The sequence below is a fragment of the Paramisgurnus dabryanus genome, chromosome 8 (assembly GCF_030506205.2).
Source record: "Paramisgurnus dabryanus chromosome 8, PD_genome_1.1, whole genome shotgun sequence".
Classification (NCBI taxonomy): Eukaryota; Metazoa; Chordata; class Actinopteri; order Cypriniformes; family Cobitidae; genus Paramisgurnus; species Paramisgurnus dabryanus.
This window is the reverse complement of record NC_133344.1, coordinates 34,745,881-34,765,926: the sequence shown is the minus strand read 5'-3', so window position 1 is coordinate 34,765,926 and position 20,046 is coordinate 34,745,881. Positions and strand designations below refer to the sequence as shown.

At 35.3% G+C, this 20,046-nt stretch overlaps 1 protein-coding gene across 2 annotated transcripts in view; it reads right to left on the bottom strand.

Annotated features, from left to right (window-relative positions):
- Positions 1–5,625: 5,625 nt before the first annotated feature.
- Positions 5,626–20,046, bottom strand: part of rcbtb2 (regulator of chromosome condensation (RCC1) and BTB (POZ) domain containing protein 2) — a 31,826-nt gene continuing 17,405 nt past the window's right edge. The window contains exons 6-13 of one of the 2 annotated variants that reach the window (XM_065281644.1): positions 18,699–18,806; positions 18,253–18,395; positions 17,329–17,519; positions 12,683–12,809; positions 10,786–10,925; positions 10,217–10,347; positions 9,630–9,793; positions 5,626–8,800 (exon numbers count right to left, since the gene is read on the bottom strand). In XM_065281644.1, coding sequence (XP_065137716.1) covers positions 9,653–9,793; positions 10,217–10,347; positions 10,786–10,925; positions 12,683–12,809; positions 17,329–17,519; positions 18,253–18,395; positions 18,699–18,806 — 981 coding nt within the window. In that variant the 3' untranslated portion in view covers positions 5,626–8,800; positions 9,630–9,652. Of the gene's footprint in view, positions 8,801–9,629; positions 9,816–10,216; positions 10,348–10,785; positions 10,926–12,682; positions 12,810–17,328; positions 17,520–18,252; positions 18,396–18,698; positions 18,807–20,046 lie in introns of those variants that run through there. The other variant, XM_065281645.2, reaches the window with a different exon arrangement.

Genomic DNA, 20,046 nt, shown 5'->3' with positions numbered 1-20,046 from the left:
TATGCTCATTTTTTAGCTCCTCTAGAGTTAAACATTTGATTTTTACCGTTTTGGAATCCATTCAGCTGATCTCTGGGTCTGGCGCTAGCACTTTTAGCATAGCTTAGCATAATCCATTGAATCTGATTAGACCATTAGCATCGCACTAAAAATAACCGAAGAGTTTGGATATTTTTCCTATTTAAAACTTGACTCTTCTGTAGTTACATCGTGTACTAAGACCGACGGAAAATTAAAAGCTGCGCTTTTCTAGGCCGATATGGCTAGGAACTATACTCTCATTCTGGCTTAATAATCGGACTTTGCTGATATAACATAGCTGCAGGAGGCGCAATGATATTACGCAGCTCCTGAAAACAGTCCCCTTAGTATCTTTCAAAAGCAGATTACTATTTTCAGGCAGTGTGTAATATCACTACGCCTGCTGGCGTCATGTTACATCAGCAAAGTCCTTGATTATTACGCCAGAATGAGAGTATAGTTCCTAGCAACATATCGGCCTAGAAAATCACAACTTTAAATTTTCTGTTGATCTTAGTACGCGATGTAACTACAGAAGAGTCAAGTTTTAAATAGGAAAAATATCAAAACTCTTCGGTTATTTTTAGCGCGATGCTAATGGTCTAATCAGATTCAATGGATTATGCTAAGCTATGCTAAAAGTGCTAGCGCCAGACCCAGAGATCGGCTGAATGGATTTCAAAACAGTAAAAATCAAATGTTTAACTCTAGGGGAGCTGGAAAATGAGCATATTTTCAAAAAAAAAAAAAAAAATGGAGTGTTCCATTTGTTTAATAATAAAATGTTTAATAATAAACATTTTCTTTTAAAAACTTAAAGAATGTAGACCCACAAAAACTATTTTATCTATTTTAACTATTTTAACACTATTGTTGGTTTGCTTAAAAGGATAGTTTGCCTAAAATTGGAAATTCAGTCATCTTTTACTTATCCTCATGTTGTTCTTCACCTGTACCTTTATTTAACACAAAAAGAAGATATTTTTGATAAATGATGGCAAGTTTACAGTTGATGGTAACTTTTATAGTAGAAAAAACAAATACAATGGAAGTTTATGGGTCCTGTCAACCATGCAGTTACCAGTAATTAGGGCGGCACATTGAGCCATAAGAGGCTCCTCCCCCTTTTGAAATAGACAATAACATTTACTGTAGTTGACCTCACAGTCTAGAATCTGATGAGAAGCTGAAGTGCAGAATGATGTCATAAAAAACACTGATGCTTTTTGGCGGTATATTTTAAATATATATCTTCTAAATGTTCATTTCACCAATGCTTCAAAGCACACTTGTTTATAGAAATCCTCAAATATAACCTATACTCAAAGCGAAAAAAACCCACAAAATTATAATTTTTTTGCATTGATTGATTTTCCGTGCAAGTAAACAATACTTCTATGATATCTAATCTCAGTTAATTTCAGCATTAACTAATGCATATTTAAAATCAAAAGTTAATGGACAATAAACATGAATAATAATCAACAAACACAGTACAATGTATGCGTATTGTTAATTCATGCCAGCTAATGCATTGTGTTTGTGTTGAATTGAACCACTTCATTAAATAATGATGACGTATGTATCAATTGTATTGACAATAATAAAAGAAAACATCATCAGACAAACATTACCAATTGCCGAGTGGGCCATTATACGAAGTCTGTGCCGACACAGTGAAACATGTAAGATGTTTGTCACCATTGTTCTGTTTTCCCAGTGGGCTTACCCAATACAAACACCATCAAGGTCAGAGAGACATTTTCACTTAAAAACAAGCATTGTCTGCTGCACGCAAGACCTCCGTTCCAACGAACCCATAAAACATTGCTTATGTCGCACGAGGAACACAAAGCATCTCGTTTTAAAGGCAGGAAACAATGAAAACGCTGAGATACGCTCAACTGGGGAACAACCGAGATATTACGCATAGACAATCTGTTTATTAATACTGCTTATTGTTGTAAAATGTAAGATTAAATGACGAGATTAAATTGCATTTAAAATGCTTTACAATTAAAATACATTTTTGTATCGTTTTTTACTGTTTTGTTGGCCGATGCAGCATCGCATGAAAGCAAAAGCCAGTTTATCTCAATATTTGTCGTCCATGAAAGTCAAGTGTAAGATCTCTAAGGAAAGCAAACTCTACTTTGTACTATAAATGAGCAGTACTTTGTATTATGATTTTATTTCATCCGCAGGCACAAATTGGTTTAGGGATCCTGGTTTGCAAATTGCTGTACTTATCTGTTAACGGGAAGCAGTTTACGGGAAAATCAAATTTGTTTGCTCTTTCCTGTGCTCTTTGTCTCTGGTCAGAATATTTTATCAGCAGACAAACTGTTTTGCTTGTTACCTTTGCTGACAAGCATTAAATATTTAGCCTCGCAGACAATATATCTGCACATAATGGAGAGACAAATCAATATCATGGATATTGTGTGGTGTACTACATAGTGCATGCGGTTATTTTGCTAATCCCATTATGTGTTTATTCAGTACAGCAGACAGTTCATGCAAATATACAATACTGATAGTGTACAGTAGTACATCACCAGATTAAACATAAAGGCATGCCAATAACCCTAAGTGTCAAGGGTGTTTCACAAAAGATTTAGACTATTGTACTTTACATATTAAGACACAATTAGACGCATTTTTGGTTTGTGATCAAGCCTTTTCTACTTTTTCTTTCTTTCAAGCGAGTCACTTCATGACAGGAAGTCTATCTTTATATATTAAGAAAACTCCTTTGGCGACTTTGGCCTTGTGTTTCTCATCACTTAAAATAAATAAATAAAAATAAGCAGTACTAATAGTGTTATTGTGTGGTTACCGTGTTAAAATGTAAAACCATGGTTTATATTCGTAAGGGGGTCTGTGTCATGCTAAACATAGGACAAAAGTAAGACACCAGAAACCTTTCCTTCATACCAAACAAACGAAAGAAACCTGACTGATCAGTTGTTTGCTATCTGTAGATGTTTACTGATGGTTAACTTCTAAGGATATTTGTTAAACTGAAAAGTTATATAGGTAGTAGACAGTCGTGGAGATGTTGGGGCATGTGTTTTCTTAGAAAACACTCACAGGCACGAACATGAAGTGTTTACAGTTGAATGTCATTCTTACAGTCGTGAGAAAAAGGCAGGGCTCAATATAGAGTCACACATTGTGTTTAATCTGTGAGAACTTACCTATTTGATCAAGCTCAAGGTACACTGCACACGGAGGTACAGTATGGCAACGCACTTTTGTATATGAAATGCTGCCATCTAGCGATGTGACGCCTGCAATTACATACAAACAAGACTTTTATCATTGTTTACTCACCCTCAAACCTCGTATGATTGGCTCTTTTTTGCGCATTTTTTCTTGTATTTATCCATTAAACGAAGTTTGTAAGTGACCATGGCTGTTATAGTTGAATGATGCAATCGTGCCTTCAGAAGTTGCAGTTTCAGTGCTGTACTTTTTGAATCAGCGCCAACTATGGGCCTACTAAAAAAGTGCAGCCAAATATTGCGTCTTTAACAATTAGCCTTGCTTTGCCCTTAAATTTATTGATTAAAAATTACATTTAATTATTTATGATGTAATATGTTAAATTGAAATTAAATTCGACCTGCGTTGCTCTGAGAGGCTCGCATTACTTTCAACTCGTACACAATGCAGGTTTAAAATTACATTCAGTCATTACACTGTCAGATGTGGGACAGCAAGTGCAAAGGACTTATTTAAAAGAGAGCAAAACAACAACAACAACAACGTATGATGTGTTTTTTGTATGTTTGACTATCTGCAGAGCTGCACAGAGCGATCAGCGTGTGACATCACAACACCGCGAGAATGACTCGAAAGCGAGTCGGTTAATTGCGCTGTGGCAAATTAAACCATAAAAACTAAAGTGTAATACATACTAGTTATCTGTAGTATCAGATCTATAGTATATAGTTATATGATTAAAGATATTCAGGACATATATTAGGACCCAAGTACCAAAGTAGCCTACATAGCTGCAAAGCTAATTTTTCGGTAGCATGAGTTAAGTAAACAGTGCTCATAAACGGCTGTTGAGATTGTAGTCTCACTTAAAGAGCACCTATTTCATTGCTAAAAAACAATGTTATTTTTTGTATTTGGTATAATAAAATGTGTTCGCGTGGTTATGGTAAAAAAAACAACAATATTTTCCACATACCGTAAATTTTTGTAGCTCCAGATTTCCCTCTCTTCCTGAAACGCACAGATTTTGTTACAAAACTCATGGATTTGAAAAGCTCTGTGTCCCTGATTGACCAGCTAATCTGTATGTTGTGATTGGCCTGAATGCCTCTGAGGTCAGCCGGAAATGTGATGCTCCTTACCATGTTTAAAAGATTTACTGTCATAGATCTAACAACTGGCAACAGGAAGGGACTTTTCTTGTGATCCTAATTTTAAAACTTTATTGGTGTGTAAGGTTGCTGTTAGAGCACAAATAATACCTGCAAAATTATAAAGCTTATAGTTCAATGCCTAGTGATAAACAGTGGCAAGAAAAGTATGTGAACACAAGGAATTAACTGGTTTTCTACAGTGATTCACCATAAAATGTGATCTGATCCTCATCTAGGTCACAACAATAGACAAACACAATGGGCATAGGCTGACAACACACAAATACATCAAATTTCTTGTGTCTTTTTTGAAAACGCCCAATACACATTCACAGTGCTGGAGTAAAATGTAAGTAAATCCGTAGACTATTTACTTTAATGAAAGCTAATTTGTGTCAAAAACTGGAGTCTAAATAATAAAATGGGGTTTAAATGTGTGGTTTAGTGATACTTTGATCAATAAAACAACACTCCAACATTTTAAGATTACTGTCCTTAAGAAGGATCGCCTCTTATGAACCATGCCTTTTTAAAGATATCCGATCAAGAGTTGTTGCACTTTATAAGGCTGAAAAGGGATACAAAACAATCTCAAAATGTTTAGACATCCATCAGTCGACAGTTAGACAAATTGTCTATAAATGGAGACAGTTTATTACTGTAGCTACCTTTCCTGGACTTATGAAACAAACATTGAATTAGCATGGCTGAGGTTAAACTGTGAAAGCCTTGTTGTTAACACTTTAAGATATCACCATGGTAATATATAAACCTTTAATAATTAAATCGGCTCTTGGTATTGCTTCACATTTAAAAAATGTGTACACATGTCACATTTGCTGTCCATTAATAGGTGAAAGCTTAGACATAAGTGTGATTTTTTCTTAATGTGACGTCACACTGATTAAGTCCCGCCCACGATCACTGACTGGCAGTCTTGCATGACCATATTTTTCGCCCTCAGCAAGTTGTGTGCTGTCCACCATCTTTACAGTGAAATATTTATGTCACCGACAGGAATCAGATCCATTTTATCTGAAAGCACTGACTTTTGGCAAGGTAGTAAGAAAATATGTTTGACTTTTACATTTGTTTGTGACTCTCGTAATTCACATTCCTGATTCAAATTCAATAAATCATCAATGTATCTTTTTTATTCATCATTATCGCAATACGTCATGTAAATTATCTTGTGGAGACGAAATAAAATATGACCCGGACATGTTCTTAACAAGCTTTATGAGATCAACCCATCATCTGTCAATGTCAATCAATCTCTTAAAGTACATAAAAATATCAGTCAACACCACCAGACGGCACCATTTGTCAACTGAACAGTCCGCAGTAACAATGGCACAGCGAACACTCATGTTAGTGCTTGTTAAAATATGACATGACAAAAACATATATATTAAGTTTTAACATATTTAAAATAATAACAATACTACTAAACAGACATATTTTACATGAATCAAATGTAACATAACTGTCAGTAAAAAAACATTAGTTTTTGTTAAATATATTTAAAATCATGATATACAGTACTGCTCTAACATGACATATTAGTACTTAAAAGAATAATTCACCCAAAAATGAAACAATATGACCTTCATATCATTATTTTGTTGTTGCTTTTTTGCTTTGGGTATTATTGTATTTACTGTTATTTTTCATCTTGGTTCTTACATGTAAACGCTTTGAGAAATAGCATCGAAAGTCGCTATATAAAATAAAGCAGTAACACTTTACTCGAAAGGGTGTTCATAAGATTGACATAACACCCTCATAGTCATAATAACACATGTCATGAACTTGAAGGAAATTTAACGCACGTTTATGACAACTGTCATTAAGTGTCATTCATTCAGTTATGTCATTTTTAATGCAAAGATGACATTGTTTGAGATGTCTTTGTTATGACAACTTGACATTAACCAATACATCATAACTTGTCACGACGACTTGATTTAACAAGGCAACATAACTGACTACTTTTTACCAATGATACAAATTGAATTTGACATTAAAATGTCATTAAGTGTTAATACTCTGTCATATAATTTTATAACAGCATCATAAATATTTTTCTTGACCTCAACTAAAAATAAAAATATAATTTGTCATTAAGAGTTAATACTCTTTCAAATAGTTTTACAACACCGTCATTAATATTATTTAGTTTTTAAGAATCCTCCATGTGTTTAACAAATAAAATGAATCATTTAATAATAGTAATAATAATAATAATAATAATTAAAATTGATAAAAGTAAATTTTATTGCATTTGGAGACTGATTCACCTAAAATTAAATTAAAACATTACAATGATGGGTTAAGCCATGCAGTGTAGGGTCCATAATATTGCTGGAAAAACAGTTAATTACAATAAATTAATTAATTCAATTAATTAAATGTTTTTTCTTCTATTTCAGAAAATTTCTGTTAGTTGTATATTTTTATGTCTGTGGCATTTTGTTAAGGTATTTCAAATCTATTAATACTTAATGAAATGTAAATTGCAGTTTAATGTAATGTTAACCCATAAAGCTAAGTAGTTTCTTAAGTTTGATCTAGGGATGCACCGATACCGATACTGGTATCGGGTATCGGCCTCGATACCACATTTTCTAAAGTACTCGTACTCGTTAAAAGTCCCCCGATACCTGGAATCGATACCACAGTCTGAGAAATGTCTATGTTTGAGCGGTGTGTAAGGGGTTAATGACTCTTGTGTTGTCCAAAGAGGCAGAGTTTACAACAAACTGGAAAACTAGTCCTTTGTTTTTTTGTTAAATTATATGACTAAAGCTGTTACCTGTAAATTTAAATCGTGTTTTTTTATTAAGTACTCGGTATCGGTATCGGCAAGTACTGAAATGCAAGTACTCGTACTCATACTCGTATTCCAAAAAAGTGGTATCGGTGCATCCCTACTTTGATCATTATTCTGCTATGTCATGTTTATGACAGATTTATGACAAGTTACAATGTATTGGTTTATGTCAAGTTGTCATAAAAAATTACATAACTGAACGAATTATACTTAATGACAGTTGTCATAAATGTGCAAAATGATTATGAAGGTGTCATGTCAGTCTTATGAACACCCGTTCAAGTAAAGTGTTACCAATAAAGCTTATTATTATTATTATTATTACATTATTCACAAACAATATCATTATTACATGGAATGCAAAAAAGATTGGTCTCAAAGCTATTTCTATACTAGGGCTGCACGATAAATCGCACGCGATTGTCACACGCATCTCGTCAGTAAAGCTGATTCCTTGATTTGTAATAAATGACCGACTTTACTGACGAGATGTGCGTGCCAATCCCGTGCGATTTATCGTGCAGCCCTATTCTATACAATTTAACATGATCGTGTCTTTCTCATAAAAGTAAAATCTTTACAAAATCTCACTGAGAGAAGTTTTTCAGTGAATAGTGACTTAAATTTGGTCTTTTATAAACTATACCTATAGAAACACACATGTACTAGCTTTTTAGTGACAGAACTTAAATTTTTGGGTGGACAATTCCTTTAAATGTGACCCTGGAGCACAAAACCAGTCATAAGGGATCATCTGTAAGCTAAATAAATATGCTTTCCATTAATGTTAGTATAGGAAAATATTTGGCTGAGATACAACTATTTGAAAATCTAGAATCTGAAGGTGCAAAAAAAGAAAATCAAAATATTGAGACGTCCTTAACGTCACATACTAATGATAAATAAATTTTTTATATATTTACAGTAGGATTTTTACAAATATCTTCATGGACCATGATCTTAATATTATAATAATTTTTGGCATAAAAAATTATAATTTTGACCCATATAATAATACAAATATACCATGGCGACTTATAACTGGTTTTGTGGTCCACAAATGTCCTTTAAATGCCAGAATAAAATAGAAAATAATTAAATGTTATTCTATGACATAGGTTTACATGTTTGAAAGCCTAAGAAGATTTTTCTTTTGGCCTATTTTACTATAAATCTGTCAAGCACACAATATGTGGACTGGACAACCTGTTTGGCTAAATGTAATCTTCCAAACCACAAATACTGTAAATATAATGCGAAAAAATGTCAGCACTACTCCGGACAACATTAAATTCTGTCATCTGCCATCTTTTTTTACATGAAATGAGTTTTTCCCTTTTGTTTATGAATCCCTTACACATACGACACCTGATCTTCAGGCCTGTTTTTAAATTCATCCGTTCTGGAGGGCTTCACATGGTGTCATTTACAAGAACTGGAACACAGATGAAAACCAGTGCCAAAATCTTCATCGTTAAATAACAGAAATGTGGCTTATCTTTTCCAAAACTGAAGCATTGAGGTAACATGCCTTAAATAGCTAGTGCAGAATTTCTCTCTATAGACCCTTTTACAGCCCACGTCACTGTGACGTCACCGCTCTAGCTGGAGGCAAAAAATAAGTAGGAACTCATAGCCGGTGCGCTAAAGTTTGAGTTTTTGACTTTAAAATGTCATCTTGTTGTGTTTTTGGCTGCCAGATTAGAAGGAACAGCACTTTTGGTTCAAAAATAAAGTTTTACCGGATCCCGGCAGACATTTCTACACAGAAATCAAGAAGACAATTGTGGTTGAATGCAATACGGCGCACAGACTAGACGGAGACGATCATAAATAATGCTCGTGTTTGCAGTGCACACTTCATATCAGGTAAAATAATCTATGCATATGTACTGTTGTGTTGGTTTTATCTAGTACAAATCAGCAAGTTTCTGTTTTATAGGTGAAAAGTCGCCAACCGCGCTATTGTTTAGCTTAAATGTTAAACAAACATACAGCGATAGATGTGTATGCCATCGTTTGAATGATCTCTTAAAATAATCCATATTGCTAATCATAGTTAGCCCAGTGATAGGTTACATAAGACAGTAAGCCTAGACAAAATTACCCAAATCCACCTGAAAGTAATTCATATGTTGTCTATGAAATATCTAAAACCTGGTTAAAATCGCAAGAGTTAATTAACAAAAATACCTGTCACGGTCCCGCAGAATCAGTGACTGTACATATTCGGACAGATCCGAAACTTCTTCTGCATCCATGTTTAATAAATCCCTCCTAAAACGTGCCAGTTTAAGCTTGTCAACATAGCCTCTGCGGCTCTTTCTGCCTCCAGCTAAGCCCCGCCCACACAAATACGTCACAATGTTTACCAACTGTAAAAGGGTCTATAGCCTTGACCTCTGTGTTATCTCTCTCAGTTTTTGAAGGCCCCATGGCGACTTGCTTTGTTGATAAAGTTCTTCAGAAGGTCATGGTCCATGTCGGCGAATGCCTGTGTCTGCGTGACGGCCGTCAGATGGTTAACGCAAAACTTGAAGCAGAACTCCTCCAGATCCTGCACATGAAGAGTGGGGGGACTGATTCAATGAGAAAGAAAACCAACGCTAAAGACTTAAAAATAACAGGGGTTTATGGCTCTGTACCAAAACCTAATGAGCTGTTTACCTAGGTAGCCGTTTCAGGCGAGGTATGTATGCTGTAAGCATTCACAGAGTCACCCATGTGCCTCTCCTTAACTATTTCACACATTGTTTTGTGTGTTTTAGTGTTTAGATGCCTACTGGAGTATTAAGCTATTAGCTTAGCAACACACTGACAGGTTCACAGGAGTGTTGTTTGTCCAGTGCATGCATTGCTTATACGTCAGTTGAGATGATGCCTTTGAAAGTAGTTGCCTATGTAGACAGAAGGATAGGTTTTGGTACAAAGCCTTTAACTAAAAAGGTCTTCTGATGACTGTATGATTATATATGCTCACCTGTGCCTCATATTTGACAGCAGCTGAGAGTAGTGTTATAGCGTTCTCTTCTGTAATGCCTCGCTTTATGGTCTCCTGACACAGTCGCTTCAAACGGCTTTCACGGTAATATGTGGCCAAATCCAACAGACCTTTACGACAAAAAAGCACACTATGAGAAATGTCACTAAGTCTTATATCTAGCATCCATTTACTCACTTAATTCCTAGGGGATATTGCTTAATGATTCTATTTGGCTTTGAGATAAAAGTAAATTAAAGGCACAATATGTCGTTTTCACTGCTAGAGGTCGCTAAACATCAAACATGGCCACAGCTTAAAGGATAACACCACAGTTTTTCAATATTTACTATGTTCTTACCTCAAATTAGACAAATTCATACAAACCTATCTTTTTTTTAATGCGTGCATTTAATCTTTGTACAGCGCGTCGTGAATGTGTTAGCATTTAGCTTAGCCCCATTCATTCCTTAGGATCCAAACAGGGATGAATTTAGAAGCTACCAAACCCTTCCATGTTTGGTGGGTAAGGTTAGGATTTGGTTAATGTAATAAAATAAAAGGTTCACCTATAGCATCCTCAGGTGGGAGGTTGATGGTATCAGTATACAGGTACTCCAAGAAGGCACGGTACACCAGATAGGAGAACTGATTAACCTCTATGATTTCTTCATCTGTCTCGTTCAGCAACGCCCGGAAATGCTCACACCTATCACAACACACACACACGAGAAACCAACCTGTAGAATAAGACTTGAACTGGCCTGTATGACCTAGTAAACGTCTGATAAACATCACTGAAATCTTCTGTATGTTTATGAAATGTCAGTTTTTGTTGTGATTCAACAAAACAAAACAAAAAACACCACAGGAAGGAAAATACATGGCACATTGTACAAACCACAGCATGAAGCCCGGTACAATACATGAAATGGGAATTTTATGTTAAAAATTGTGCATGGTCCCATTAAAAATAAAAAAATTAATGAACTCTTTCGTCGCCAGCATTTTTCATGATATTCACAAAAGTTTAATGCCTTCCAGAAAATGCTCCTTTTTAAATATATAAACATACAATATAGGAAATAAAAGAACAGACCCTCTGCTTTCAAACAAAAAAATCTGTTTCATCCTACCTTCATGTGTTCTGTTTTATCACCTCTCAAATATGTGAAGGTTTACTCAAAAACACCAAATTTAGAGCAAAAAGCTGAGATAATTCCATTTTTGTGAAAGACTTTTGATGGAGATCAGATGCAGAGCAATCTTTAAAACATAAACAAACATACAGCTGTTTGCACTAGGGCAATACTTCCGGGTTTTATAAGTTGCAGAAGATAATAGCAGTATTGCAAATTGACAAGATAACTCGTCAATGGCGGGGAAAGAGTTAAAAAAGCCCTGCCCTAGTTATAGGATGTGTGCATACTACAGTTTGGCCCCGTACACACTTCAAAATGTCGAGAGTGACAACCACGTAAATGTGGGAGTGATTATCCTAAATGTTCGTTCCATGTCTGTAAAGGACAAGACTCACGCTGTGTCTGAAGGCGGCTACTTCCATACTATACTGTATATCATGTGCCGAGTGCTATGTCCGGATTCATAGTATTGGAATAGATGCAGGTGAAAAGTACCTGGATGACCTACGACTTCCGACAAGATCCCGAAGTTTTCATTTTATGGACACTTTACTATTAGAATGACCCTCTCATGTCCATGATGAACGTTTAAATACTTAATCAACAACTAGTTGTTCTGTACACATTATTTAGAGTTTCCGTAAATGCAGTGGTCACTACCTGCATTTTTGCGGGAGTTAACTCTTTCCCTGGCAATTAAAAGAAAACACTTCCCTGCCAGGAAGCATCTTCATGTGCTGCCAACTTATAGGAAAGCTTTAAAATTCCCCCAGGTTGGTTTACACTGTTATGACAAACTGCATGTTGTCTTCATTCACGGTGTATTATTATACCTAATTTACACCGTGTTTATACCAGCCTGTACTTGTATCAGTAATTTATGGAACGCTGTTTCGTTCCAACGTAAAAAATGAAAAACAAACAAACTTTAAATGAAAGACCCATTTAGACACAGATACAATGCATACATACATGGTTCAATACATGATGACTGTAAGCACGAATCCACACACTACTTTATATGCAGTCAACTATATGTCTGTACATGCTTGGGTCAACAGAGTTCAGTTTCCGGGTGTAGATAAAATCTGAAGAGTATAATGGTGGGAATGAAACCAAGGGGGAAATAACAAGACATCTGCTGAGAATCCACAGGCTATTTTGGAAATGATATTATCAAACTTTTTTATGTTTATAGGAAAGACGAATGACGCAGTAAACCCAGATAAGATGACGAAACAATCTCAACTTCATACACATCATATGAGAGGAAAATTATAAGTTAAGTTAACATCCACTGATTCGATAGCAGGTTTTATGCTACCTGATTTTAAGTAGAGCTTTGTGCACATGGATGCATTTCCCGTCAACCAGGAACTTGAGATCGGAGATTTCTGGGCTGTCGAACTCACGCTTTAGTGACTGGGCGACAGTCAGATAGTCATCTCCATCTGATAAGCAGATAAATGCAAGTAAACATTAAATTTCACAAATTGTCCTTCAAAGAGATTCACGCTTTAAATGTGTTCCTGTTAAAACTAAAAACTCAACTGAGGGGTTTAAGAAATAAAACCATCATTCAAACTCTCCACTGATATTAAGGGATGACATAAATCTTTTTAAAGCTTCAGGGCAACGCCGTAGGCTGAGGATCTGATTTACAGGTACAGTATGTCAAAAATTGGTGTGATTTCAATTAAACAAAGAGTTTTATTGCCTCATTCTGACAAACATGCAATCATGAAGCAAGATCCATCAATCAGAGAAATTGATAGTTGAATTGGACACTATGCCAAAAATGGTAAAATTTTGCAGGATATGGAGTGTAGCTTGATAACATCAGCTAGATTTTACTATCAAAATGTTAACTAACTTAAGAGGAAAATGTATTGTACTTGAGAGGTTGCTCTGTAATAGTTTAAGAGATTCTCAATTTAAACCTCAACTTAGGCTACTGTATGTTTACAAGGCAACAATATAGTACAAATTGAAGATTTTTGCATTTTTAAAAATGTCACTTACTCACAACATTCACACAGATTTGCAAAAACTGTGCACCAGGCCACTAGTTGGCGATGTTATGTTTAAAGAAACATTAAAGATCCACACAGATCCAAAATGACCTGTATTGCAATGTATCATGTAGCTGTCCATCAATGTAAACAATGTGCAAAGTACTTAAACCAAAAAGTGCACGACTGGATTCTAAAGTAGGAAGTCGACCCTGAATCGCTGAAACGAGTCGTCATATGTATGTATTGAATCTCCTGCCTATCTCTATCTATGTAGATACGAACACTTTGCATAATAATCTCTGCCTACAGTCTTGCCCGGGAGAAACGAAAACTCTGACCTGCCCACAGACACTTCAGCTAGTCAGTGTGTAAACATCATAGCGAGAAGTAATTACTTTTTAAAGGAGGGATTTACTAAACGTTTGGCAATGAAAGATGGTTCAGTATCACACTATTTGGAACAACATGCGTCTCCTAGCCACATTATGTGTTTATTTTCCCCCGAGTGTTCTAAAATGTCCTAAAAGTTTACTGTAATGTCTTATCAGTAAGTCACGCTAGCAACGCATGTTGCAGTTAAACTACTGTTTAGATGTGGCCCGCTTAGCTTACATACTTGCTTAAATGTTAGTGTGTGTTGTCGTTTTTATTGCTTGGATTAATGATGAATGATGTGTATCAATGTCAGTGTTTAAATTCTTAATATACTGTCAGTGAGTCATGTTAGCAAGTGGCTAACGCATGTTGCTGTACTGTTTACAGATTTGCTATGACTCGGTTAGCTTACATACTTGCTTAAATGAGTGTAAAAATGTTTGTGTCTGTTATCATTTTTATTGCTTGGATTAATAATGAATTATGTGTATTGATGTTGTTAATATCTTCTCAGTAAGAAGAAATGGGGTAATATTACATTTATATTTTGAGAAAATTAGTGTTTTTTTACCTTGGATGTATTTAAACCTGTTGTCCGGGACTTATAAACAGTGATAGGACGCTTAGAATTTGCATCTTACTGGATTTTTACTTTTTTTTAAAAAAAAGTTGCCAGCCAGCGCCTTTCATAATTTTCACCAAAGTTTAATGCCTTCCAGAAAATGTTCTTCTTTAAATATATAAACATACAATATACCAAATGAAAGAACAGACCCTCTGCTTTCAAACAAAAAAAAACGTTTCATCCTACCTTTAGTGGTTCTTTTGCAATCAGCTTTTGAATATGGGTAGGTTTTTGCAAAAACACCATATTTTCAGCAAAAAGCAGAGATAATTTCATTTTTATGACGGACTTTTCATAGAGATCCCATTCAGAGCGATCTTTAAAACAGACACGGACATGCAGCAGCTTGCCATAGGGCAATACTTCCGGGTTTAAAAAGTTGCGGAAGGGCGCCACCTGGTGGATAATAATAGCGGTATTGCGGAAAGATGGAAAATCTCGTCATTGGCGGGGAAGTGTTTTCTCTTAATTGACGAGATATCTCGTCAATGGCGGTGAAAGAGTTAAAGAAACTTATGCATTTTTTCCACAGAGCGATAAATACAAACAATCAAGATTGCAAAAACATCAAGCAGTTAACTTTGCTAGAGAAGTGGTATGGTAATAATTTTCTCTGATTTACACATGCATATATGTATTTAGACAATCAAAAAATTAACCACTAAGCTTTGAATTATCAAAACAATTTAAAGTAGTTTAATTTTTACAGCTTGTTTTAAAGAGCCAGTAAGATGCCAATTTTAAGCATCCTATCACTGTAAGTCCCGGACAACAGGTTTAAATGCATGCAAGGTCAAAAAACACTGTAATTTTTTTCAAAATATAAATGTAAAATTACCCCATTTCTCAGAGATCTCCAAACGATTCGTGTGAAGCCGTTCAACGACTCAGTCTGCCTAAACCCCACCTTTCAGTAGCCTACTCTGCTCTGATTGGTCAACTGACAGAGTCTCCGCACAGATCAGTGGCACAGACCAACAATAGTGCAACATGTATTGACCTAGTGCTAACATGATTTACTGAGAAGACATTATCGACATCAATACACATCATTCATCATTAATCCAAGCAATAAAAACGACGATAGAAACTAACATTTTACACTCATTTAAGCATTTATGTAAGCTAACCAGGTCGTAGCAAAACCGTAAGTGAGCATAGCCGCTTGCTAACGTGACTCTCTGACAGTATATTAAGAGTTTAAACAACAACATCATTCATCATTAATCCAAGCAATAAAAACCACGATAGAAACTAAAATTTTTACACTCATTTAAGCATTTATGTAAACTAACCGGGTCATAGCAAAACCGTAAGTGAGCATGCATTAGCCACTTGCTAAAGTGACTCTCTGACAGTATATAAAGAGTTTAAACAACGACATCATTCATCATTAATAAAAACCACGATAGAAACTAAAATTTTTACACTCATTTAAGCAAGTATGTAGCTATAATCATACTTACAGGTTGTGGTTAGGAGACGCATGTTGTTCCAAATAAAGTGGGTACTGAACCATGTTTCATTGCCAAACGTCTAGTAAATCCCTTCGTGAAAAAGTAATTTAACCACTGATTCTTCATAGCCAAACGTCTAGTAAATCCCTCCTTGAAAAAGTAATTTTAACCACAGATTCTTCATATATCTTCATCCTTTGGTAGTGAAAACAACACAAACTGAAAACACAGTGTGATATGATGTTTACACACTAACTAGCTGTGGGCAGGTCATAGTTTTCTTTTCTCCCGCGGGCAAGGCTGTAGGCGAACATTATTACGCAAAGTGTTGGTACACGTGGATAAAGTCAGGCAGATTCAATCCATATAACGACTCGTTCCAGCGATTCAGAGTCGACTCCCTACTTTAGAAGCCAATAGCTTTATTAATCGTGCACTTTTTCATTCATCTACTTTGCAAATTGTTTACGTTGATGGACAGCTACATGACACACTGCAACACAGGTCATTTTCGATTTTGGATCATTGTGGCTCTTTAACCTCTCTTAAGACTAGTGCTTCGCAAATTGTGGGTCGTCGCGGTACTGCAGGGGAGCCTTAGCTAGGTTTAATCAAAAATATTAAAATAATTAAAATATTCTAATTGTTCTTAAATGGGATTTTCCCCTCCCTTTTACATAAACAAAGCATATAAAAAATATATTATAATGAGGTGAGATGCATTGCTTGGAAATAGTTTTAGATTTATTTAGATTTATTTTTAAAACATAGTTATGTAATTCAGTGTTTCTCAAACTGGGGGCCGCTAACCAACAGCACAACTTTGTATAATTTAATCTGTTTTGTTTAATTAAAATGTTATGATTTAGAACAAATTTGTCATAGATTTTCTTTTGGGGGGCCGCAAAGGAACGCACCATAGATAAGGAGGGGCGCACACGGAAAAAGTTTGAGAACCACTGATGTAATTCATTGCAATAGATTTATGAACTATTTGTGAACTATGTAGATACTGTTACACACTTTGCATTATAATTGTAAGTTGTATGCAGAAAGTATATAGTGTTATGGATTTAAATATATTTGTAAAGAATGTTTACGTCATCTTTTACCAGAATATAAACATATTTCTCATCATTTTTAAAATATTTCTCATAGTTCTCATAATTCATGAGATTCTTAAAAACAGGTTAATAAATGTTAATAATTTAGTGCAAAGTGACAATCTGCTTTATTAAAAATATATGTGATATACAAATGGGGGGGGGGGGGTGGATCACTTACCACTCTGAAGTTTGGGAAGCTCTGGTTTAGTACTTCCGCATGCATTTGCATTTTATAAAATATTATATAAGCATTTTATCATAAAATGACAAAAAGACCATAACATAATAGTCAAAAACACAATAATGTAAAAAAGGCTTTGATGATCCTGTAGAAAACCTCCCACAACTATATTACCCATAATGCAGTGCTAATTGTGGAGTAATGCACTCACCCACAGACAGAAGATGCCAGGTGACAGCGGGCGTAGCGAAGCAGGCGAAAACATCATCTGTGCTTGTAAAATGTGTGAGGTGAGGGTATGCCACGGCCTGACCCCGACACTGACCCCACATCAGCACCTGACCGCTTTGTGTCTTTGCTGCTGACGTATGGCTAGTGTGACATGCAGCCACCTCCACCATTCTGCAGAAAAGGGTACAGGGACTCATTTCTGGACCATACCGACCAAATACAAAACTGATTGAAATAAAACTCTCAGATTATACCACAGCTGCATATGCATATTTGTAAACTATAAATTGTGTAGGAAATGAAATAGCAAAAATGTAATCAAAGATAATAAAAATTGCAACAGGACACTTTAGCATAACTGTTTTTAGCTGTTGTTCAAGTCAAACTTTAACAGCCTTTACATTGCAAAAAATTATTTAAGAAAAAATCTTGAAAATATTTCTTAAACACTAAATAAATAAAAAATGCTAGAAAAATTTGCAGATTATTTTGCTTGTTTTATGCACAAAATCACTTAAATTTGATATTTTTGGTCTTAAAACTAGACTTATTTTCTTGGGTCGTTTTGCTTATCAAGAAAAAGCAATGAAGAATTTTTTTTTTTGAAAATCATTTTTTGCAGTGTAAGTAGCATGTTATCCTTTTTCTGTTTTCCACAATACAGCGGCTGTCACAGAGAAGTTCACGTGAGAAGTGATGGTTTCTGTTTAAGTCTCTGTTAAATGGTTTAGGAAACTTATGACAGGATCTTGCCATTCCAGTACATCTAACCTGTCACCCAGATGCATTCAAAGCATTTCACAGACGTGTCACCAGGCGAGACGGCAGGCAAATTATTTCCACCACATCAACCGTTTCTGATCTACCGAAGCAGACAGACAGAAGACGACGATCTGGTTCTTACCTCTCTTTGTCAATGTTGATTAGGGTGGGCACGGCCTGGTTGCTCTTGTTGCCTGTACCTAGCTGTCCGTAGGAGTTTGCACCCCAGGAGTAAACAAATCCTTCATCTGTAAGTGCCAGTGTGTGTGCGTAGCCACATGCAACCTATCGAGACAACCTGGTTAAAGGCTTACGAAAGCTGTAACATTAGTTATTTCTTTATTTACTGCCAAATTGATGGTTTGCGTTAGGGCAAGCAATTAGTACATTTCTAAACACAATGATTTATTTGGGGTTAAAACAAGCTGTAAAAATAAAACTACTTTAAATTGTTTTGAAAATTCAAAGCTAAGTGTTTTTTTTTGTCTAAATACATGTGTAAATCAAAGAAAATGTTTACCATACCATAAATGCTATTATGCAGCATGAAGATGTGAAACATAGGGTAAATAATGGCTTGGTCCTCACCTGTACAATGTTTATTCCCTGTAACGCAGCAATTCGACAAGGGGTTTGCTGGTTGCCGTTGTTGCCCAAACCGAGCTGTCCATTGCAGTTATAACCCCAACCATAAGTCTGTCAACACAGAGCTTTAGTTAAACCAAAACTGAACATAAAATCTTTATTATAACTATTAACAACAAATGTGCAACTGCAATTATTGCTATGATTATTATACAAATGATTATTATAAAAATAAAAGCGAGAAAAATGAGGTAAAACATGTATTAAAATAAATATTATGCATTAATACTGTATATACATAAAAGCAACATTAAAGATAAATGTAATCATTTGATCACAGTCCAGTTTCTCATGGTATTGAAGTTAAGATACAATTGTGACCCTGGACCACGAAACCAGTCATAAGAGTACTTTTTTTATAAGATTTAAATTAATGTATGTTTGGTTTGTTGGGATAAGACCATTTTTGGCCAAGATACAACTACCTGAAAATCTGGAATCTGAAGGTGCAAGAAAATCTAAATATTGAAAAACAAATCACCTTTTAAATTGTCCAAATTAGGTCCTTAGCAACACACATTCATAAAGATCAATAAAGTTCTGCTATATTTATGGTTTGCATAAAAAATCTATAAATTTGACCCATACAATGAGTTTTGGGCGGTTCCTACAAATATACCAGTGCAACCTATGACTGGTTTTGTGGTCCAGGGTCACAATTAGGTGAAAAAAAAAGTCTGGCTGATGGTTGAGATCCTTACAATTAGCATCTCTCACAAATCAAAACAATAAGAGAATGAAGCCTGACATCCTGACAGTGTTGCCATATGTATGTTAATTATCGTATTGTACCATAATCTTGACTTCTGTGCAATCAATAATGAAAAAATCCTATAATGTACCATATTTCCACATTTTGTGACACTATAAATGGTTGTTGCAATCATAGGGTTTCTATACTCAATCTATCAGTTGATCCTATGTCTACCATCATAATTGTGAGGAGAATGCAAATGCATGTAACGCATGTCTTCTATCCCTTGGTTTTGGCTAGAAGGGATAAAGCTATGGGCCCGGTTGCATAAAGCACCTTAAGTGTAATTTTCCCTTAAGTTCACGCTTACGTTTCCCTTAAAATTAAGGTTGTTGCAGAAAAACCCTTAAGTTTTTTCTGTTGCGTCTCCATGGCAACAATAGTACTTTATAACAACAAACCGGGGTCCCTGTCATGAAACACTTTACAATTACCTTTACCTAAGAGAACCATTAGGGATTATATGCAAAAGCCTTTAATTATTCTCTTACAGTAGGTAAGGAAAAATTAAGGAAAAACTTAAGGTGCTTTATGCAA